Source organism: Schistocerca piceifrons, chromosome 8 (assembly GCF_021461385.2).
Source record: "Schistocerca piceifrons isolate TAMUIC-IGC-003096 chromosome 8, iqSchPice1.1, whole genome shotgun sequence".
NCBI classification, from domain to species: Eukaryota; Metazoa; Arthropoda; class Insecta; order Orthoptera; family Acrididae; genus Schistocerca; species Schistocerca piceifrons.
Window position 1 is genome coordinate 462,250,324 of NC_060145.1, and position 23,807 is coordinate 462,274,130.

The following is a 23,807-nucleotide window of genomic DNA, read 5'->3' on the forward strand; positions in this document are numbered from 1 at the left end:
GTGATCCGAGAACTACCTTCCGACTCCTTTTTTTTACATCACATTAAAATTTATTGTCACTGAAAAAGAGAAATATTTAAGCTCTCAGGAAAAGCTGCTTTTTACGTTACTCTATATTTATCACGCCATATCTCCTAAACTGTGTGTCGCACAGCAAAATAATTTTATAATTGCCTTCAGTACTATATGTTGATGACGTCTGCAAATTTTCTGCCTAATAGAGTTAGTAATAGTGAAGTAATAAATTAAAATCTCACGTCTGATGCACAACTTTTACCAAATCATCATCCGAAATATAGTAAGCGACAAACTTTTAAATTTTTTTGTGGGGGTGTAACCGAGAAAAGTTTCAGAAAGGTTTGAATTTAATTTTGTAGTTTGTTCGAATGCAATGGGTGCAACTGTTTGTCCTTTATGAGCGATGCATTGTGCGGTTCGCAGGCGCGGCGCTCCGTCAGTGTGGCCGTCTCAGTTGCAGGTGTGAGCTCGTTAGTGGGTGTTGTACAGCGGCGATTTTAGGATATCTTAAGTTCATCTGTAAAGATGCTTGAAAGACTAGTTGTTGATTATTAGAGTAAGTATATATGTTTGTAGTCACGCTGAGCACTCACTGTTTATGTGCACATGATTTCTTATTTTATATATTCACTTATTTCATTAGCAACACATACGGCTGTCCTCATTATGTCATCCACGGATTCACCGAGCGAATTCGACGTGTCAGTTCTGAGTCCACCAAAGAAGCGAGCAAAGAAGAAATCTTTAAGTCCTTCTGAGAAGCACATGGTGCTTAATGTGTATAAAGCGGAACTGTTACATCCAGAGCAGTCGATGAGTGACTGTTTCAAAAACTTCTGCAGCTACAGGTGTTGGACGTTCATCAGTGTATCGTGTGATAAGTGAGTACAAGGCCACACACTCTTTGAAGTCTCTCAAGAAAGGAAAATTACGACAGAAACTTTCTGAAAGTGTTGATGACTTCGATAGAAATGGGATACGAAGGAAAGTACAAGAATTTTTTTTTCGTAACGAATTGCCAACAATTGACAAAGTGCTTACAGTCGTGGATGAAGATGCAGATCTGAGCAATTTTCGGAGAACTACATTTTATAAGTTATTGAGAGAAATGAATTTCAAATATGTCCGGCGTGGGTGCGATAGCATGCTAATAGACAGGGATGACATCATTTTATGGAGGCGGCGTTATCTTCGAACCATTAAATGGTTGAGAGATGAAGGCAGAGCCATTTACTATTTGGACGAGACGTGGGTGAACGCAGGAACATACCCGAAGTTACGTATGGGTAGATGACACTACAAATTCCTCAAACCAAGCGTTTCTGTCCGGATTATTCACCGGAAGCAAGGGACCATCAGGTAAAGGGAAACGTCTGATTATCGCACACATTGACAGCAAAGCAGGGTTCGTTGAAGGATGTTTGTGGACTTTCGAATCCAAGAAAAGTGGAGATTACCATGAGGAGATGTGCGCCGAAACCTTCGAGAAGTGGTTTCAAGATGTTCTTCCTCGGCTTCAGGAAAATGCAGTTATTGTTCTTGATAACGCGCCATACCATTCTCAGAGAAAAGAAAAAGTTCCCAATGCGAATTCCAATAAGCACGAAATATCAGAGTGGCTAAAATCTAAAAACATCGATTTCAAAGACGGTTTGTTGAAGAGAGAACTTTTTGATATAGTTAAAAATCATAGAATAGCGCACAACGAATACGCAATAGATGAAATGGCGAAGAATGCAGGGAAAACTGTTCTCAGAATTTCTCCGAACCACTGTGAATTAAACGCCATCGAGATAGTGTGGGCCAGAAACAAAGGGTATGCTGCAGCGAAAAACAAAACATACAAAATGCTGGAAGTTAAAGTACTGCTAGAAGAAGCAGTAAGAACAGTGACTGCAGAGGATTGGAACAAGTGCGTCCTCCATGTAGAAAAAGTGGAAGCTCAAATGTGGAAATCAGACTGCATTATAGAGGAAAGAGAGGAGTGGTTTGTTATAAACCTCAATGAAAACAGTTCAAGTTCGACAGATTGGTTCAAATAGCTCTGTGCACTATGGGACTTAACATCTATGGTCATCAGTCCCGTAGAACTTAGAACTACTTAAACCTAACTAACCTAAGGACAGCACACAACACCCAGTCATCACGAGGTAGAGAAAATCCCTGACCCCGCCGGGAATCGAACCCGGGAACCCGGGCGCGGGAAGCGAGAATGCTACCGCATGACCACGAGCTGCGGACTAAGTTCGACAGAGTGAACCTCGTTTCGTCCTTTATCATTATCATTACTGGTATTGTTATTAAAATTAACAATTAATTGTGCTTGAATGGAGCGTTCTGTTAGCAACCTGAATGAAAATAAATCTGCTTCAACAGAATGAACTCAGTTTAACATTATCGTTAAATTTATTTGATACAATTTTTGCCCAGGTTTCTCACGGTTCGCTGTGACAGCTCGGCAGCCAGCCGAACGCCGCCAGCTGCAAAGCGTGCGCCAAGGATTTTCCACACCCCTACATATCACCTGAACACCGAATGCTTTCTCTGGAAAAGAGCGTAGTCGCTCACGTGACACTGTTTATGTTTCGTCCCAGCTCTCGGTGAATAGACTCTAGGTCTATTAAAGGGATATGAGCCATGAGGCAAGGGGCTGGGAGCAGGGATGAAGTAGGGATGGATGAGGGTAATGTGTACATTCTGTAGGCAGCAGAATACCACTGTGGGATTGGTGGGAAGGCTAGTGGGCAGGTATTCTGTCACTCAGCGAACTTACACAAAATGCTCATACATCTCTACTCCACCCCTGCTCCCAACCCCTTGCCTTTAGGCTCATATCTCTTAACAGACCTAGAAGCAAGACCTATCCCATACATCCTCCCCTACCATCATCTAATCCAGGCTGATCACAATCACCACCTAACCCATCAAAGGCAAAACTACATGTGAAACCAGTCATCATTTACACGCTACGCTGCAACCTCTTTGCTGTGTTCTATGTGGGTGTGACAATCAACAAGCTGTCTGTCCGCATGAATGGCCACCAACAAACTGTGGCCAAGAAAAAGCTGGAGCACCCAACTTCTGTGTGGGCTACCCATCAAGATCTTCATTTCAATGGCTGCTTCACAGCCTGTGCCATCTGGATCCTTCCTACCAACATCAGCTTTTCTGAATTGCCCAGCTGGGAAGTCTCCCTGCAATATATCCTATGTTCCCGTAACCCTCCTGGCCTCAACGTTCATTAGTTACTTTCTACACCCAAGTACCCCCTCTCTTGTTCCCACCTCAGCACTACAGAGAGCTCTATTCCCCTAACGGACCCACTGTCTTCTTACTATTCTCCTTTTCCACTGCTCACCTCGCCTCCATTGTGCCCACCATCTAACTTTCCGAATGGCCCAGCTGACCTACCCTCTCTCCCATCTCATCCCTCTATGCTCCCACAAGCAGCACTTTTCTGTCCACCACCCCTACCCTGTTATCTCTCACTCTCATCACCTCACCTCCGCCTCCTTATCCCCAATACCCAAATTGCTTCTCCCATTAGGTGCTGCTGGTCACAGTCTGGCCTTGGCAGCCAGAGACTGTGGTTATGTGTGTGCGTGTGCATGCACTTGCACTCTGTCTTATTTCTGCTCAACACCTTTTTCACTAAAAGCTTACTTGTCTGATAGTTCTTTTGTAGTGCCAATCTCCAAATCAGCATCTCTGCTATGTGGTGAGTGGCAATCTGTCATTTTCACAATATTAAGTTTATTGCCAGTTTGATTCTGTAGTTATCATACGAGGCACGTTTTTCAAGTAAGTACCATTTTGAAGTGTGAAAAAGACATGCTAAGATATCTCAATAATTTTATTTTTACATGAAAGCCTGTACCTTAATCTACGCACTGACGCCATTACAGTCTGATTCTTCCTTATTTACATTGTGTACTGAGTGTTTAAGATGCCTCCGATAATCGTGAGTCCCGCCGACTGTGAAGTACGGGCTGTTATAAGATTTCTTAGTGCTAATGACCTAAAAGTGATCGATACTCGTCATGAGATCTGTACAGTTTATGGAGGAAACATTATGAGTGATGGAATGGTAAGGGCATTTAAAAATGGCCGCGCAAATGTGCATGGTGAACAATGGAGTGGGCGTCCTTCGGTCGTTAATGAAAGTTTGGTGCAGGATGAGGACAATAAGGTGAGAGGAAACAAACGCTTTACGATTTCCTCCTTGCGGGATGACTTTCCTAATGTTTCTCGTAGTGTTTTGTATCGCACTGTGACTGAGCACTTGAATTACCGAAAATTGTGTGCACGTTGGGTACCGAAAATGTTGACGGATGTGCACAAAACCAAATATTTAGACATTGCATTGAATTCCCTTGAGTGCTACCACAATGACGGTGAAGATTTCTTAAGCAAATTTGTTACGGGCGATGAAACATGGGTGGCCTACGTCACACCAGAATCAAAGCAACAGTCCATGGAAGTTGAGTAAGGGCATCGTTTTGCTGCAAGACAATACCCGTCCGCATGTGGCGAATTTGACCAAAGATCTCATCACATCTTTTCGATGGGAAACTCTAGATCATCCTCCATACAGCCCCAATCTTGCACTCGGTGACTACCATCTGTTCCTGCACTTGAAGAAACAGCTGGCCGGTCAGCATCTTCAAGATGATGATGAAGTCAAAACAGTGGTGATGCAGTGGTTAACAAGTCAGGCGGCAGACTTCTATGAGGAAGGTATCCAAAAACTGGTACAACGTTATGACAAGTGCCTCGATATTGACGGAAATTATGCAAAAAAGTAGATTAAGGTATAGGCTTTCACGGAAAAAATAAAATTATTGAGATATCTTAGCACGTCTTTTTTTAATTTCAAAATGGTGCTTACTTAAAAAAACACGCCTCATATTAAAAATCGGGCTGAAATATTTCACAGCCGAGTCATGACAAGTGACATCCCTTTCTTTTAAAAAGTTTTTCAAGTTGTTTTGGCTCCATCTTACTTCCTAGTCATCAGGACATTCAGTATTACCTTCCCCACAGAGTACTAAACAACTGTAGAATGTAGTACAAGATGTCAGATTTAATTTCATTACCAATGGAATATGGGCTTATTTTTTAATGCATCTCCACCTTATCACCACTTTTTAGGGCCTTACATGTCCACATTGCAATATCAAATCTAGTTTTATGGGTGATTTAAAATATGATATTTCTAATGAAAATAGTCGAAGATAGTTTGCAGAAGACATGTTTTTGGAAAAGTGGGCTAAAAATACTAATTTAGGCATTTCTACAAATATTGTCAACCTTGCCCTCACTTTGTAACCTATTAAAAGGCAGTAATAACATGAAATTTTTATATTCTATCTTTCCATAGTGTTTACCTATGACCCTATAAGTAGCAGGACTCGCAGAACTCATCTCTTCGAAAAAATATGGTCCTATGATAAACAATGCCATCAACCTGCACCACACAGCCACCTTTGGAGAAAACATCTCATTTGTTCAAGTGTGTATTTTTTCTCCTGACTGATTCAAATTAACCTTGCGAAAATTGTTCCAGAATTTTTTTTTTATTATTTTGGTTAAGAGAGCACAGGAAGTTGCACAAGACGACAGTTTTGTTTCTTTCAAGAAAATATTGCCAGATCTTAGACTTGCCGAAAACTCAGGACCGCACATTCAATAGTTGTGCTACAGGATCTAATGTATTACCACTGTGTGTCTATAATTGAAGTTCTCATTTCAAAACATTGAGGAAAGAGAAACACTACTGAGAACGATGCCAAATTTGAATAGAATGTTGTTGAATTTCCCCAAACGTTGGACGTCACTGTGAGCATGGTGCATAAAATCTTACAAACAACTCACATTGCAATCCATATAAAATCACCCATGTTTTGGAGTTGCTTCCTGCTGACCTAACAATATGACAAATGTCAGTTGTGGAATTTCTTGCTTGCGTGGAACGGGACAATGAATGGTAATAGAACATTCTGTGGACAGATAAAGCTCAATTCCATCTCCAAGGACATGTCAACGCATGGAATGGCAGAATATGGGCAATGAAAAATCCGCAATCACATCAACTGGTACCACTTCATTCTCCAAAGGTGGCAGTGTGGTGCAGGTTGATGGCATTGTTTATCACAGGACCATATTTTTTCGCAGAGATGAGCTCTGGGAGTCCTGCTACTTGTAGTGTCATTGGTAAACACTATGGGTCTTTTGTGCAGCAATGTCATTTCAATTCTTCAACAGCATGGATGTGTGGCAACAGTTATTTTTATCCAAGATGAGGCGCCTCCGCACATTGAAAAGCCAGTGAAGTGGCTGCTGCAGAGGTGTTCTGGACATACTAGAATTATCAGTTGCCATTTTCCTACAGCATGATTGTCCAAGATCACCCAATATAAACTTGTGTGACTTCTGGCTGTGGATTTATATGAAAAATGTGTTCAGTGCTCCAATTACGTACTTAGCTAAATTGAAAGAACACACATTGCACAACGCTTTCCGAACAGGACGCCTGATACTCCCATCTGCTGTGAAACATGCTGTTTCTCTATTTGAGCTTGTGCACAAAACAAAGGACACCATATTAAACATGTCTTGCAGCAGTCTCATAATGATTAGAAACTGATGTAATTTTGCTTTCTATGCAACTTTTGGCCTCAGGGCAATTACAAACCGACTTTTCCATCTGATATGGTACAACCTTGCCTGGAGGATGCACTTACCCAACTAACAGGCCACAGCTGTTGATTGCTGAGCCTGTGCTGTCACATACATCGAACATTACTGATGGGTAATTTGCAACTGAAACCACAGCCTTCATCTTGTGATTCATGCTATTCAGATTTGATGTCACCCTGAGCAATGGTTCTCTTTCTACAGTGTTTTGGAAATTTAATTACTAACATCCTGTATATCTCAAAGTACTATACTGGCAAAAGTAAAACTTTACCAATGTTCTTTGAGAACATGTGCAAATGTTCACACAAAATTCCAGCAAAATCCATGATTGTCATACAAGAGCCTTTCCCGAAACTAGACTATTTGGCGCAGATTGGCCCAACAGTCAGTGAGCCGACACAATCGTGTTTTCAATGGTCTCAGCAGCTATCTCTCGCATATGTTGCTCACATTGATTGTGGACAGGTGACGGTTGAATTTCAAGTACACTCGGGAGTGATGGTCAGTCTCTTAGATATATACAGGTTCTTGGGCTCCCCGGTATTGCAACAGCCATTACATCAAATTCCGTCTTATAGTAAATAGTATACTTCTCTGAGAGAGGCAATTCTCCATCCCTGCATATTACAAAACAGTAGAACGGCGACTTACAATGTTAGTGGTCAATTCCCCACTGCTGCAAAATACTTTTGAGTTTAATGTTTTTCTGTTTTTGGCTTCCAGATAGTTGATAGATGGTGTCTCAGTTGATTCCTTTTCAGGATTTGGACTCCCTGCTACAGTTATACAACAAGCTGTTCAAGTCGACTTTGAGGCAGGCAAAAAATTTCGAGGCAAGTGTTTCTGTTTAGCCGTCGGTGGTCACTAAACTTTGTTGCCCCTGCCCCATTCCCTTCTCCATGCATGACAAGGTAGAGGCTGAGCAGCAGTGTCGGCAGGATCAGGGTGTCCTTTCTCCTATTTCATCAACTCAGTGGACCACCCCCTTGGTGGTGACTTAGAAGCCTGACAGCACCATGCGTCTTAGCAACAATTTTAAATAGCCAGTCGACGCACAATGTGTCGCTGATTCATATCTAATTCTGCAGCAGGATGAGTTGTTGGTGAAGTAGTTGTGGGACGAGCCACAGTATTTTTCCTGCATCGACTTGTGTGATGCATAACAGCAGTTTCCATTGGATGCAGCTTCTCAGGCTTTCATAGCCCTCACAACCCCCTTTGGGCTTCACCAGTATAATCACTTGCCTTTTGGAATCTCATCAGGTGAGGAATCCGTCAATGATATTTGGAACAGTTGATTCATGACATTCTCTGTGGTGAAAACTATCTCGATGATAAAAAACCATACACAATGTCACCTCTACTGGCTGGCAAACGACTGTGCCAGAGAACATCTGGTGCAGGCCTGTGGCACCTGTGTGCAGAACCAGTTTGTGCCACCACACCAATTTTGTTCTTGGCCAATCCTGAAGCACCCTTGGGACAGGGTACACATTAATTTTGCGGTTCCATTTTTGGGCAGAATGTGGTGGTGGTGGTGGTGCTGGGTCAATGGTTTGTCAAATTTGCCATACGCAGCCAAGCTGTCCTCCATATCATCAAATGCCACTATTTTCTTCCCAAACACTAAGCTTAAATTTCATAGATCAGGATAAACTTATGTATAGTACAGCAGCATACTGCAAGAGGTTAGCTCCAACTAGTGAAATGGTGTAAGTAAAGGTGATTAAAAGCTTCAAATGCAAGTGTAGATGAAGTATCAGTGTCACTTACAACTCTTACTGATTCAAAAAATTTAAAGCCCTTTATGCACATTGCTAATTTATCTTGACTAATGGAGTGTTCCCTCATTGATTAAAAATTTTAAAAGCTATATCTTTATTCAAGAGTGGTAGCAGACGTAAATTTGACAATTATTGGCCCCATCACGTCTCTCAGTATTCTCTAATGTATCTCAGATATTTATGAAACAATAACTCTCCAAGTACTTGAACAACCCCAAGCTACTGAACAGCAATCAACTCTTTTTTTGAGCAAGCAGAAGTACAGAAACAGCAATAACGGATTACACACATGAAATGATTATAAGTCTACTTTCTAAAGCTTTTGATACTATTAATAATGGAATCCTTTTAGGCAGCTTGGAAAGAATGTGGATAAATGGGATAGGAAACAACTTGTTTCAATCATATTTGCTAAATACCATCACATTGTCTCTATCAACAAAATTTGTCAGGGAAAGTGGCCGCACTGTCAATATATAAAATTCTCCAACTTTTCAGCTCCTGTCGCAAATGGTCTTCCTCTGGTTATTTACAAATATATCAGTGTCAGACACACGAACATCTTACAGCAATGTGTGGCACCTGTTGTGTGCAAGGTAGTGCGTCACCATGTAATGACCCCCTACTTCAGTTAGAAAAGGGAACACTATGAATAGTCACATAGTGTAGCTACAAGTTCCTCTCTCTTGCCTACAGCAGCAGCAGACATCTTCGCAGAAGCAATTGAAGAAACTGCTTTCCAGTCCACCCCATTACATCCAGAATAATGGTTCTGGTATGCTGACAAAAGCTTTATTATCCAGCCATATGGAAAAGAAGAGCTACAGAACTTGCACCGACACCTCAATCAGCAGCACAGCAAAAGCCAATATACAACAGAAATAGAAAAGAATGTGGAAGCTTACTGAAAGCATGATGGTAAGCTTGGTCAGAGAGCATGCTATATAGAAAACCAACCAGCACAGATAGGCACATATGTGCCTTCACACACCATCACACTACACAAAAGAAATCCACCCTACACATTGTACCCAAGAGCACCCACAGGTGGACATGTGAAAACATAACTCCAAAACCCTTCATCTATATTTGGAGCCAATGATTATGGAATGAAGATGATTGACAAAACAGTGGCAATAATGAATGAAGGCAATAAGGAAGAGCAGAAGACAATACAACACATCACCCTGTTACCACATGTAAAAGTGGTCACTGAACGTGTAGGGAAAATTCTTGCCGAGCAGGTATCAGGCCGAAGTATTAGATGTTCTGGGCTCAATGAAAGATACAGTCAATAACCTAATACCACAGGAGTCTACGAAATTAGCTGCAAGTGTGGATCAGTGTATGTAGGCACGATGGGGTGACTAATTAGCATAAGAGTATCTGAACATTTAAGACAACAAAGTAAGCAGTTAAGCAGTGGCAGAACACCAAGAAGAGTGCAGCAAACTGATAATATTTTGAGAAGATGGCTTACTAGCCAAACAGCCATTTACCTGATGAGGAAGGTTACAGAGGCGATAGAAATAGCCAAGCTACCTGCCAACACGAATAGAGATGACAGGTATAGACTTCCAGCATCTTGGTTACCAGAAATAACAGCACTGCAGGACGACACCTCTCGCAAAGAAGCCCACAGAGGCACATGGCAGACCACACCGGCCACGGGTACACAGAGTACTGGCACATCCCAGCCACCACTAGGCACCAAGTAAACAACACTGTCACAACTGTCGCCCATTTCTCACTTGCTTATTTTCACCAATGGCAATAAATAAAGAAATCACCAATCAAGGATGTCCAACATCCCTACTCCACATCCTCAATAGTCTAACAGATCATAAAAACAGCTTCTTCCACAAATATTTAATAAATTATGCTTTTCTCAGTCATCAGCAAGCAAAACACACAGGGGAAGGCCGTTTGCAACAGCGGCTGAAATATCTAAGAATTTTACATATTGACAATGTGGTCACACATCGTGAAGAATTTGACTTACAGTCGCTTCAGCACATTCTTAATCATAAAATCAATTTCTGCTGCATGCTGCAGTTGGTAACTATTTGCAAAATGAACACTGGGAAGTAAACATGACAAATTACGAGTCACATGATTCGACAAGATGGCATTTATTGCACAAATGCTGTGATATAAAACAGAATATTCTGTAAAATTTAAACTGCAAGCTTAGATTCCTGCCTAACCACCACCTTGGAAATCAGGCCATTCCGAAAATAAAGCACCAAGTTTTGAAACAATCATCGGGTTATGCTATACATCCGTATGTCACCACATTCATTGTCTTTGCCAACCCACAAGCATATAACATTGGAATACAAAAAATATCACAAGACATCCAGTCTTATTCAGAGGCACATACAGTACAAGACATAAATATGAAAACCAGTAACCAACCTTATAATCCATAGCAGCCAGATCAATAACCATGAATGTTGCACACTCCATGTCAAAAACAAAATTAGTCAATTCGTATCCTCCAGCAAAACATGTCACCCAATTGGGTAATGAAGTACCAATAGTAGCATGTAACGGAAGAGCCGCCATACTGTAAGTGCACTTCAGCACTTATTTATACAAATGACATACAGCCCTCAGAAACTGCAGCTAAGATCATGTTGTTTGCAGATAACACTGGACCGATAGCAAGTGATGTTGAGGAATTTCTGTCTATAACAACAGATCACGTCATCAAGTCATTGCAATCACAGTTCCATGCCAAAATTTTGAGCCTTAATGTTAAGAAAAATTACATTCAACTTGGAAAAATGTATCAATACTTAGATCTCCAATTGGTACTGGGTAAAAATGACTTAGGAGGGTTTGATGCACAAAACTCTCCAGAAACCATGTTGACAAACTGTAAAGACCATGCAAACAAACCTCTCCCAGGGACTCACTGCATGTTTTGCTCTGAGAATCTTTTTTTCCAGTATAAATTTCAGAATGGTGTACTAGAATCACTTTTTGGGAAAATTTGGGGAAAAAAACTGAATTAAAAAAAGAGAAGAGCAGCACAAAATTTGGCAAGAAACAGCACCAAACCTGGCAGAAACTGATACTAAATTTGGCAAAAAATGACATCGAATTTGGAAACAAAATAACACCAAAATTGGAAAAAACAGTAGCAAAATAACATTGAATTAGAAAAAATAATGACAAAGTTGGCAAAAGATAACACCAAATTTCGACCTAAGATGTAACGGTTTTTTCATGTCCCTGTATAACTAATAGTAGGTTAACATATTGACTGTCATGAAGTCACCACTGGACACAACAAATGTTCACAACTGATGCCACATGAATGTCGCCCACATGCTCCACTCTGTTTAGTGAAGCATTTTACCTTATTTTCTGTACACTGTACTCAGCTCAGTCCCGAAATACGTACAGCACTGTATGCTGTAATAAACATAGTGGAGCATGTGGCTACCGGTGTGCACACGGCATTACGCATGAACTTCTGCTGTGTCCACCGCTGGGCTCCTGGCAGTTAATGTGTTAAATAAAATTTCTATATTACAGAAAAGAGCTGTTCAAATCTTGGCACAGGACAGACACAGAGGTGGGGAGGAAAGGACAGAGCGGTGGAGGAGGGAATGGACAGAGGGAGAGGGGGGGGGGGGGGGGGGGCAGGGGAAGATGACAAGAGAGTGGTGAGAAGGAGATGGACAAGAAGAGGGGTAAGGAGATGATCGACAGAGATAAGGGGGAGGAGGAAATTAGGACTGACTTACAATTCTCATACAGCTTTAGCAACTGCAAAGCATTGCCAGGTTCAACAGACAATCAGGTTGGAGAAGGTAATGGCCTCTACACGAAATCAGAACCATTTGTTTCTATATGTAAATGAATCTGTTAGCTTACACAAATATTAGCCCCTCAATTACTGTTGAGTACTCTGTTAACAGGTGTACCATCCAGGCTATGTTTTGTCTTTGCACAAGAATGTTTCTGCTGTCTGTTTCCAATTTTCTCTCTTTCTGACTCGGTGCAATACACCTGCTCAGAGAAGGGAATGTGTCACAAGTATAGGTGGCAAGTGTGTGTGTGTCATCTCATCTACATCTACATTGATACTCCGCAAGCCACCCAACGGTGTGTGGCGGAGGGCACTTTACGTGCCACTGTCATTACCTCCCTTTCCTGTTCCAGTCGCGTATGGTTCGCGGGAAGAACGACTGTCTGAAAGCCTCCGTGCGCGCTCTAATCTCTCTAATTTTACATTCGTGATCTCCTCGGGAAGTATAAGTAGGGGGAAGCAATATATTCGATACCTCATCCAGAAACGCACCCTCTCGAAACCTGGCGAGCAAGCTACACCGCGATGCAGAGCGCCTCTCTTGCAGAGTCTGCCACTTGAGTTTATTAAACATCTCCGTAACGCTATCACGGTTACCAAATAACCCAGTGACGAAACGCGCCGCTCTTCTTTGGATCTTCTCTATCTCCTCCGTCAACCCGACCTGGTACGGATCCCACACTGATGAGCAATACTCAAGTATAGGTCGAACGAGTGTTTTGTAAGCCACCTCCTTTGTTGATGGACTACATTTTCTAAGCACTCTCCCAATAAATCTCAACCTGGTACCCGCCTTACCAACAATTAGTTTTATATGATCATTCCACTTCAAATCGTTCCGTACGCATACTCCCAGATATTTTACAGAAGTAACTGCTACCAGTGTTTGTTCCGCTATCATATAATCACACAATAAAGGATCCTTCTTTCTATGTATTCGCAATACATTACATTTGTCTATGTTAAGGGTCAGTTGCCACTCCCTGCACCAAGTGCCTATCCGCTGCAGATCTTCCTGTATTTCGCTACAATTTTCTAATGCAGCAACTTCTCTGTATACTACAGCATCATCCGCGAAAAGCCGCATGGAACTTCCGACACTATCTACTAAGTCATTTATATATATTGTGAAAAGCAATGGTCCCATAACACTCCCCTGTGGCACGCCAGAGGTTACTTTAACATCTGTAGACGTCTCTCCATTGATAACAACATGCTGTGTTCTGTTTGCTAAAAACTCTTCAATCCAGCCACACAGCTGGTCTGATATTCCGTAGGCTCTTACTTTGTTTATCAGGCGACAGTGCGGAACTGTATCGAACGCCTTCCGGAAGTCAAGAAAAATAGCATCTACCTGGGAGCCTGTATCTAATATTTTTTGGGTCTCATGAACAAATAAGGCGAGTTGGGTCTCACACGATCGCTGTTTCCGGAATCCATGTTGATTCCTACATAGTAGATTCTGGGTTTCCAGAAATGACATGATACGCGAGCAAAAAACATGTTCTAAAATTCTACAAGAGATCGACGTTCATGTGTGTACATTTTTCAGAAGTGTAATACAACGAAGTTTAATGTTCTAGTTATATCACTGATTATACTTCTAGTGCACGATGCGAGTTGCTTTTAGTCTAGGTGCAGGTGGTATCCTTTCCTAATCACTTACAGAGGAAGATGGCTAAGCCATTGTTCATGCTCTGCAGGCTCATTCAGAAATAATAGGAACCACCCCATTGAGCCATCTTCACTTGGTTTTTTAATGGTTTTCCAAACTTTTTAACGTAAATGGTTCTATTGATAAGGCCATGGCCAACTTCCTGCCTTATACTCGCCTATTCCTATCTTCCTTTGCATATGTTTTATGTGTATGAATATATTCTTTCTGTAATGTGTCTGACATGTCACTTTTGCACCAAAAGGTCTCACATTGAATAAATCAGTAAATACAAAACTTAAAAAATGAAATATAGTCCCTCAATTGCCCTATGAACATTTTAGCTTTTTATTTAGATTGCTTAAAATCTCTCACTTTTATATTACTTTAATCTCAATTAGATGGAAAACCCAGAATGCATGTAACAATATTATGAAAAGGATAGTTGCTACTCACCATATAGGGGAGATGCTGAGTCGCAGATAGACATAACAAAAAGATTGTCATAAAATAAGCTTTCGGCCAACAAGGCCTTTGTTAGAAATAGAAAGCACGTGCACGCACACGCGCACCACAATCTCTGGCAACTGAAGCCAGAATACGAGGAGCAGCAGCATCAGCAGTGCATGACGGGAAAGACAACCGGGTGGAGGGTAAGGAGGGACCGAGGTGAGGAGTGGGAGGGATAGCACAGTAGGGATGGAGTGGGGGAAGAGGTGAAGAGAGGGAGAGGCAGCTAAATGCAGTCCAGAAGTTATAAAGGGAGGGGGAAAGGGGGAGCAGGTAGTGGAAAATGAGAGAAGACTGGGTGCATTGGTGGAGTAGAGGGCTGTGTAGTGCTGGAATGGGAACAAGGAAAAGGCTAGATGGCTGAGAACAAGGACTAAGAAACCTCAATAATTAATCTCAATTACATATTTTATGACAGCAGCAGCCAAATTGTAATAATATCTAGTCTTTATTCATGAAAATACTTCAAGGCCACAGCTCCTATATATTCAATGTGTACGTATGTTTCTGAGCTATTTATTTTCATTGTATTTCGACAAGAAATCCTGAATCATAAGATGATATCTGGAAGGGTGAATAAATAAATAAGCAAACTGGAATCATTTTCTGTCTTACTTGTAAATGTTATTTTTTAAAGTAAGTTAATATACCAGGTGCAATAAATTTAACGGTCATAAATATTTGTTCCAGGTAAAAAAAGTCGGTAATGCAGCCCATGATCTGACGATTAGTATCGTGTTTGCTTCCCATTGTTCATAACGTACTTACCAACTGCAGCACAAAACAGAAGAGCCAAGTACACCCTAACCACACTTTTACTTCCAATGACAATCACTGCTAATGACTTGTTTTAGTAGAAGATATGAATTTATTATATTTGTTTTTGATGATTACTGATACGACTATTATGCATTACAAACTTGGTTACTTATTTCTATATGTATTTCTTGTACTATATGTTTCTAATAATACGGCAGGATTTCTTGCATTTTATAGTCCAATGTTATAATTTGCTTACAAGTTCGCAAAGACATGTGACTGGAGGAAAATTGGCTGTGAGGACAGACTGATCTGTAGTACGGCCCAATGATCATTTCCAAACTTTTCTGTGGTAGATTCAAATGTCCTGATTTCCAAGGTGGTTGTTACACATGAACCTACAAGTACAGTTAAAATTTTATGAAATATTTTGTTGCAAGTGAGAACATGTTGCACAACACAGTCCATTATATCATAACATAAATGCATGCACTCCACATCATGACAAAGTTTATCAAGCACTATTTTCTCAATGGTTCAGCCAACCTATCTAATCATTCACAGTGCAAAGAATTGACAGCTGCAGTGCGCAACACAAAAGCTGCCGCCATTGTAAGTGTACTTTTACTGGGTCTCAATGTGCAAACCTAGTTCCTCTAAACGTGAGGACATCTAAGGTTTTTTAAAAGAACATGGATGCCAAAGGGGCACAGGGGAGGGTGTTCGCCACTGGTATTAAAATTGTGTACCAATTGAAAATTACAAGTTTCAAAAACATACAAGTATTTTAACTCAGGCAGTAACTTGTAAAAAAAAATAAAAAAAAAGACATATTACATACAACACCTGTTGATACGTCACACAAACTACTTCAAGGCTGGAGACAAATTTCACAATTCTTTCTGAGTGTGTGTTACTGCAGGATTATGACACTGTACGCAATAATGTTTTGGTTTACTTACAGTATTGTACTTCTGCTTCTTTGTTACAGGAGGCTGACCTGCACATTTTATCATTTCTTTGATTTTCTTTTCTAGAACACTTTCCATTGATTGAACAATTTGATAAGCTAACCCTCTTGCTATAGTTGTGTTTCTTCTCATTCCATCTTGGATGTTGCTGCATAATATGGTGGTTGTACTGACAGCACAGATACCACAGAGAATAAAATACTGACAGAGGCCATCTCTCTGTTTCCCTCTTGCAGGGGTATCATATGATCAATGGTATCAATTTCACCTTTAGCGAAATTATAATAGGGGCCTATGTATTTATGTGGAATTTCTTGTTCTCACGCCCCTTCAGTGTCTTCATCTTGATGCAATGCTGATAAAATCAATTTATATTTGGTTTTGTTTTTAATACAGGGGATATCATAGTAACTGGCAGTCTACGTGTGTGTGTGTGTGTGTGTGTGTGTGTGTGTGTGTGTGTGTGTGTGTGTGTGTGTGTGTGTGTGTGTGTGTTGTAATGGTACTTCAATTACGCAACCATTATGGCACCTCAACTCAACCTCTCAATACCAGCAATATTCTACTGTGTTTCTGTAAAGTAGTTGACATATTTCTGAGACAACATTCAGATTTGATTTCACTAATGTAGAGATACTTTGATGCATCGATATGTTGCAATGATATTATTCTTATGTGTACTCTTTCTTTTGTCACTATGATCTTTGACGTACTTGTAACTCTTGATTTTTGGGAACGCAAGTGATTATTAGTTAGTTGTTAGAGAGTCGGACCTTGAAAAAGTCAAGTGTTGGAAGTCATGTTGGAAAGACGCATATTGTAGCCAGTTCATAAAATGTGAACTTTAACAGCGAGGAAGATGTTTTCAGGTATGTTTTGTATTGTGAAGTGATGTTTTGTGTGTTGTGCTATTGCAACAAAAGCAATAAAAAAGAAGTGTAACTTAAATTCGGAGTGCTGATTATTTTTTTACATCACCATTGTGCTAACTTTGAAAGGTTTAATCTTCAAGAATGGTTTGTGAAGCGCATCTACAAAACTTGAATATAGCAGAATAAAACCTAGGCCTTTTTGAATCAGAGCTTGAAATTATCACCACCTAGATTTTCGGCGACTGAGCCATGATTTTACAACGAGACCAGCGTGGGAAACACGAAAAGATGAGTGCCTAGTTTATTCATTATTACATGAAATGACTTTATTAACTGTGCTCTAATGACACCTGCCACATAATAACTTTGTTGTTGTCCGAAAATGCAGTATTTAGCAGCGTGAGCAACACCACAATCATTAAATTTTGACCTTTGTTGTGGTAGGGTTGTTATGGGTGTATGAGCAAGCACACTTAAATATAGCTCTCAGTCTGCCATGATCTTCATTATGCCTGGAATATGCTTCCTGTTTGACTGGAGAGTTCCTACTGTAGGAACTCTGTAGTCTTGGTATGCTTGTTCCACCAAGCTCACCAATTTGTAGTATTGGTCTGTAGTAATATTTTGAGCAGTGTTTTTCATAGGTGTTGTTGTTCTTCTTCACTGGCGAATAGTTTTGTAATCAAATCTAACAATTCTAGAAAGTTTCTTGAAACATTTTCTTGCCATAATGCTGTTGCAAACAGACCAACACATTAGGTCTGCGCAGAGACTGTGTACACTGACAGAAATGTCCTTATTTGCACCCACAAGTATCAGTATTCCTACAAAGGCATATAATTCTTTCTCATTGCAAGAAGTAACATTTAGCCTAACTACCTCTTCATTTGAATGTTTTACTGTTACATCCATGTCAAGTGTAAAAAGCAACATCACGGCTTCTCAAGGTGAAACATGGCTGGAATTACTCCAGCCTGGTCCCTTATTATATTTGCAAGAGACCTCCTAGGTATTCTAGGCTGTGTGATCACGTATCACTTTCATGAAGCACATTCACATCCTGATCATCATTATCTGAAGCTACATTATCTTCGAAACAAAATCACTTTTCCACTGAATCGTAATCCATAATACCATCCTCATCTTTACTTTCACTGCCTAAGTTAGAATCTACACTAAAATTTTATTAAGAACTTTCTAAAAATGGTTGGTGCATTCTTCCAGCCATTTCTGAGTCTCAATGTGAACAGCAGGGAACTGAACTAATTCACAGGAAGTACACAACATAAATAATAGCCAAGTGTCATCAACTACTACTTGCTTTAAAAATAAACTGGCTCTTGAGAACAACAAAACGTCTCCAACAAGAAATACAGCCATGTATTGTTGTAAAGTTGGGAAATAAATTTTACATAGAATAATATTTTGTAAAGCAGAAAGCTAAGGGGCAGTTCGTTGAAAGTTTCATTTTTTTTTTTCTATAAAATTTTCCACACTAAAGTTTCATGCCATATTCAATAAACAATAAAGGGAAAATGTCAAAAAAAACACACACACACACACACACACACACACACACACACACACACACATTAGGCATCCTAGTGTTAAGAAGACAAGAAAAATAATTTGCTACATAGGCCTAAATGGAGTCAAGAGTACTAAACAAGACTCAACTTAAATGTATATCCTGAATCAATGGAGTACAAAACACATTACATTCAATGAGGGTTTACCCCATGTGAATCTGTGAAAAGAGGGAATAGTGTGGCACAGCAATGGTCATCAATATTTTGAAAGGCATTCAGACAGAGACTTTCTTGATGAAGCAAAATTTAATTTCTGAAGATAAATTAAAATCATCTAAGCAACTGTCTATGGAAACGAACTGTTTATAATTACAGGTACCAGTACAGAGGCAGATATTTCATTCGTTAACTAATTCAAACAACTTGGACATAACTGTCCCTTAACTGCAGGTATTAATAGTTACACAGGACCAATGAAAGTCACTTATGGTCTTGGTATGTATGGTTATGGGATTTCCGTTGAGATCCGTGCTACAACAAAGGACGGAAATCACCCGTAATACCTCACATTTCAATTACTTCTGTTTCATTATTTCTCCACCGTTTTGCGCCCTTACGAATGACTTAGGTTCACGAATGACTTACATGTCTTGGTTCGAGGGTGTCATCGAGTCCCAATCCTCGTATGTGTGAATGGGCTCCAATTCTCTCGATCCTAGTGATTTCTCTAACTTCTTGTACTTTGGCTGCTGCTACTGCCTACATTGTCAAACAAAAACAATATATTACAAACAGGCACACTTAATCGTAGCACACGTAAAACGTATTATTAAGCTAACTCTATAAATCTGAAATGACTATATCTCAGTACTATAACTCAACTGGTAAAACAAGGGCATACCTACATATTATAAAATACATACCGCCATTTCCTACACAAATCTCAACGTGCTTCAAACAGTATTTACCGCTGTTTACCTAGTAACAACCTGAGATTATATGCAACATGACAAGCGTTTCTCAGAGATAAAATTGAGTGAATGAAAAAACTTAATAAAATCATAATTGTTAGTTTCGTCGTTGTAGCAACAATATTAATAGCAACAATATTATTTTCAATTGTCATAATTAAATCTATTCTTCGTTATACATGTAAAAAAACACAGAATAATATAATATTCATATTATCACATTAAAACCGTGATAAATCGGAGATATAAATACTTCTGCACAGAAGCGATGGAAATTTCACTCAATCTTGTAACAAATTTTATTTCTCATTATGACATGATAATGTGTAATTTAAGCACAGATATTCCGAAGTACTTCCAAGCAAGGTAGGATGCGAGTGTCAGTCATACCAACCCAAATTGTAACAGAATGTTCATGACATGTATGCCAGAGGTTTAAAATGCAGCTAAAAATAACAAAAAAAGGGAACAAGGAGGAACCATTACGCAAGAATTACCTTACACTTTTCGTAGTGCGATTCGGAATTTCATTCATTAATGGACACATGGTTGCAATTATTAGATTCGGAATTTTTATAATATTTTTCTTATATTCTGATTTCTTTATATTAAGTGAAATTGGAAGGTAAACTATATATGTTGACACCCATTTGCGAAATGTAAAATATTAAACATAAATGTATAGCTTTGGTTAGGGTGAGCAAGACTTAAAGTCGCAAATGAAGAATACCCAACCCAAATTACGACGAAACCGTGCCAAATCCTAAATGCATTTGCTTCTTCGTTTTCCTTTCTTATATTCATAATACGATTAGTTCAATGCCGTACCGAAAATTTACATTGGCGCTTCGGCAGATAAAATGTATCGATTGAGAGTATATTGGTAGCACTTTCTTATTTCTTATCAGTGCCTTGAAGCATAGCGAAGATAAAAAGCAACTTCTCAGAAAACTATATTTGTTCCTAAGAGATGGCTGAAGCTTACTTAGTAGAAATGATAAGACTAAAGCTTTAAATACCTTGATAAAGGTATGACGGTAGAGAGTGATACTGGCAAGAGCAGAACAGCTGATTTGCAGAAGCCATTTAATTTACCTTCAGTGCATATTTTTCAAAGAAAACATAGATTTGTGTCATCAACATTTTAAAACGTAATAATTCTGCTTTGTAGTTATTTCCAATCACAGCAGCAGTGTCTTTAATGTACTGTATAAACTTGTTTCTATTATTAAACACAAAAAATGTACTAGAGTGATATTTTGTCATTGAAAGAGAATGTAACAAGCAGTTCGATAGGAACTTGCAAGACGTTGAATTGTTTGGTAATCACTCTACATGTTTACGTATTTCACTTTTGGTAGCACTGACTGACGTCATTACCCACACAGTGTGAAAGTTTAGTACTGGACTGTTGAAAGAACGTCTGCTCCAGGAGCCTGAAAGGTTAAGATTTGCGACATTCTTGTGTTTTATTTTTGACCTCAGTGATTTTCTAAACTCTACAAGCGAGATTGTTTCGTCGGGAAGCCACTGCATGCAGATTTCGCTGTCTGACGTATACTTCGAGCGCTTGTTTTTGACCTAGCCAGCGCGCATGCGCATGGCGGTGAATACCCGAATGTACTAGTTTGAAATTTTAGGTGGGGAAGTACCTGAATTCGATAAAAGAACAGGAGGCCAAGAAAAGTTTTCACCGCCAGAGAACTACTTTATGTAGGTGAGTTATAGCGATTGTTATTTAAATGATCGGGTCAATCAACGTCAGTTTGTTGCATATTTGGTGTTTTTTCAAGTGTGTTTCGGCATTCGAATTAGAGTTGTTTACAATTTTTTTTTTTTTGCAGTGTGTTGTCATGGGTTACTGTTTACATGTATCTGAACAGTCGCGCCACATGGTGGAAAATTGTCGTTGTTATGATAGGGTTTCCCACGTCAACGAAAACGTTATTTTAGTTTTGTTGCAAGCTTTTGCCATTTTAGCGGAATAATTTTAAATGTTTTTACGTTTTATGTCACCATGAAAACTATTAACGCGTTTATTATTTCTATTTTGACACAAAGTAATTAATTTTGTTACTTGTCACTTATGATGAACTGATTTTTGTTGGAGTTCATGGCAGTCTGGAGATTTAAGTATAGATGATATAGTAGGTAGAAGCTATTTCTGTTTCTATGTTCTGTCGTATATTAAATTCATTCAAATGTTAATTAAGAATTTGGTTTACAGTGAGTAAACATTATTTATATTTCATAAAGAAAAAGCATGGTAGTTTGATTGTCATGGACGCTGTAAGGGCGTAATAAACAGAAGGATTTTCGGAAATGGATGATTACGCTAGTACCCAAACCGCACTAGTGTTATACAGGCCTGAACCATATTCACGGTTTTTGAATACGATGCCATGATTACTTTTATTGCCGTGTAAGGTGACACTACATTAATTCTTATCGAAGTATACTTGCGTCTTAAATTTTCTGTGTTAAATACTTTATTAACATAGAACCTAATGTACTTCCTAAAACAACGCTACCTTTTTTTTTTCCCCAGCATCGTTCGTTCCAGTAATAGCAAGCATTGTTGTACAATGATATATAATAAGTTTTTAGCATGACATTATGTTTATGGCAAACACTGTGATTCAACCAAAAAAATAAATTATACCAAGGCATGTGCACATATAAGATGCACTGTCTTTTCTAAGATGCACTGTCTTTTCTTGTATCATATGCAGTATAATGCACCAATGTGTATTTCAGAACTTGTAAAAACAAACAATGTTATCTCCTACTGTCTGTGTTCAATTCCCTGACAGTCTCTATGTCGTTATGATAAGTATCACATCCTTCTAAAAATAACCCCACTACTATATTATACTATTCGGCAAAGAATGCCTTACATATATGTACATTAAATGACGCACACTATCAGGATGTGTCAGGTGATTTCGGTTTTACTCGCATTGCTGTACTCATTGTTATTGTAATTTGCTTGATGAAAGTCATTCTCTGTTTTTACAGTACAACTCTTGTATTCAAATCAAAACACGTTCTTAGCCTTGGGTCTGTTCTGACTGGCTGACTGCTGCCTATGAGGCAGTATGAAGAGAAATCTATGAACACTGGATATGTGATGATCATCAACATTCCTTCCAGCAGTAGTCGTACTAAGTAAATCATAATTCTATAATGGCACAGTCTCAGTGTTGTGTGGTTGATTCGTAAGGCAGTACAGAAGAGCAACTGTCAGTAGAATGGAGCAGTCAAGCTGTAAATTATGAGTCTATGGAATTAACGGTGTTTCTAATTTATTAAAAACTGTACGCAGTTTTGTTGTACTAGAAGCTTTTTTTTATTTTATTTTTTAATTTAGATTCATGGTGTGCAATATTCCCCAGGTTTTCTCCCCAATGGAAGGATAGAAATGCACAGGTAAATATTACTGCTTGTAGGTAATTGTGGTCAGGAAAAATAACTGACAGTACCCTCACTTGTCATCACATTTGAGTTACTCCACATTGTTAAATTATTCTTGTACCCTTTTTCGAGGCTAGCAGCTTTCTTTTAGTATAGCTAGTTATGTTTGGCTTGTATAAGGACAAGAAGCATGAAGCATAGAACCTATAGTAACAGTTCAGTGTTAATATAGTGTACAGGCTAAGTTGCTTTTCCCCTTTCTCTTATCTTTTTTTTTTTTTTTTTTTTTTTTTTTTTTTTAAAAAAAAAAAGGAGAAGGTTATTTTGACTTCTTGGTCGTCCCTGAAGGTCTCCATCTTCATAGTGATAACTGAATGTATCAATACCGGATGCGGCTTCAACCTTAAGTGCATAATTTATTCATGACATTGTGTGTGATGTCATAGAAATAGAAGGAGAAAAGAACACTGATAATATTTCTTTTTAATCTGTATTTGTTTTTGGTTTTTAGGTTGTGGTAACAGACCAATCCATAGCACAACCCAAGGTTTATAATGGGTTTGAAGATGGCAGTTTGGTTGCAAGTTGGCAAACCAAGTGAATCAAATACGGAATTTATGATGTGGTGCCACACTGATCTGTTGTGATAGCCCAAGTTCTATGTTAGGTTGGCAGTATTGAGTGCTTATGTTAATCCAAAAATCTTGTTAAATATCGAGTTAATATTGGAAATGATAGATTCTTTGTGATACAGGCTGCACTACAATTTTGTGACCAGTGTCTAGTCTAGATTGGAGGGGGGG

At 39.3% G+C, this 23,807-nt stretch overlaps 1 protein-coding gene across 1 annotated transcript in view; it reads right to left on the bottom strand.

Moving 5' to 3' along the window:
* Positions 1–19,634, bottom strand: part of LOC124711948 (ruvB-like 2) — a 124,876-nt gene extending 105,242 nt beyond the window's left edge. The window contains exons 1-2 of the mRNA XM_047242215.1: positions 19,543–19,634; positions 19,265–19,378 (exon numbers count right to left, since the gene is read on the bottom strand). Coding sequence (XP_047098171.1) covers positions 19,265–19,378; positions 19,543–19,548 — 120 coding nt within the window. The 5' untranslated portion in view covers positions 19,549–19,634. The remainder of the gene's footprint in view (positions 1–19,264; positions 19,379–19,542) is intronic.
* Between the last annotated feature and the right edge of the window lie 4,173 nt (positions 19,635–23,807).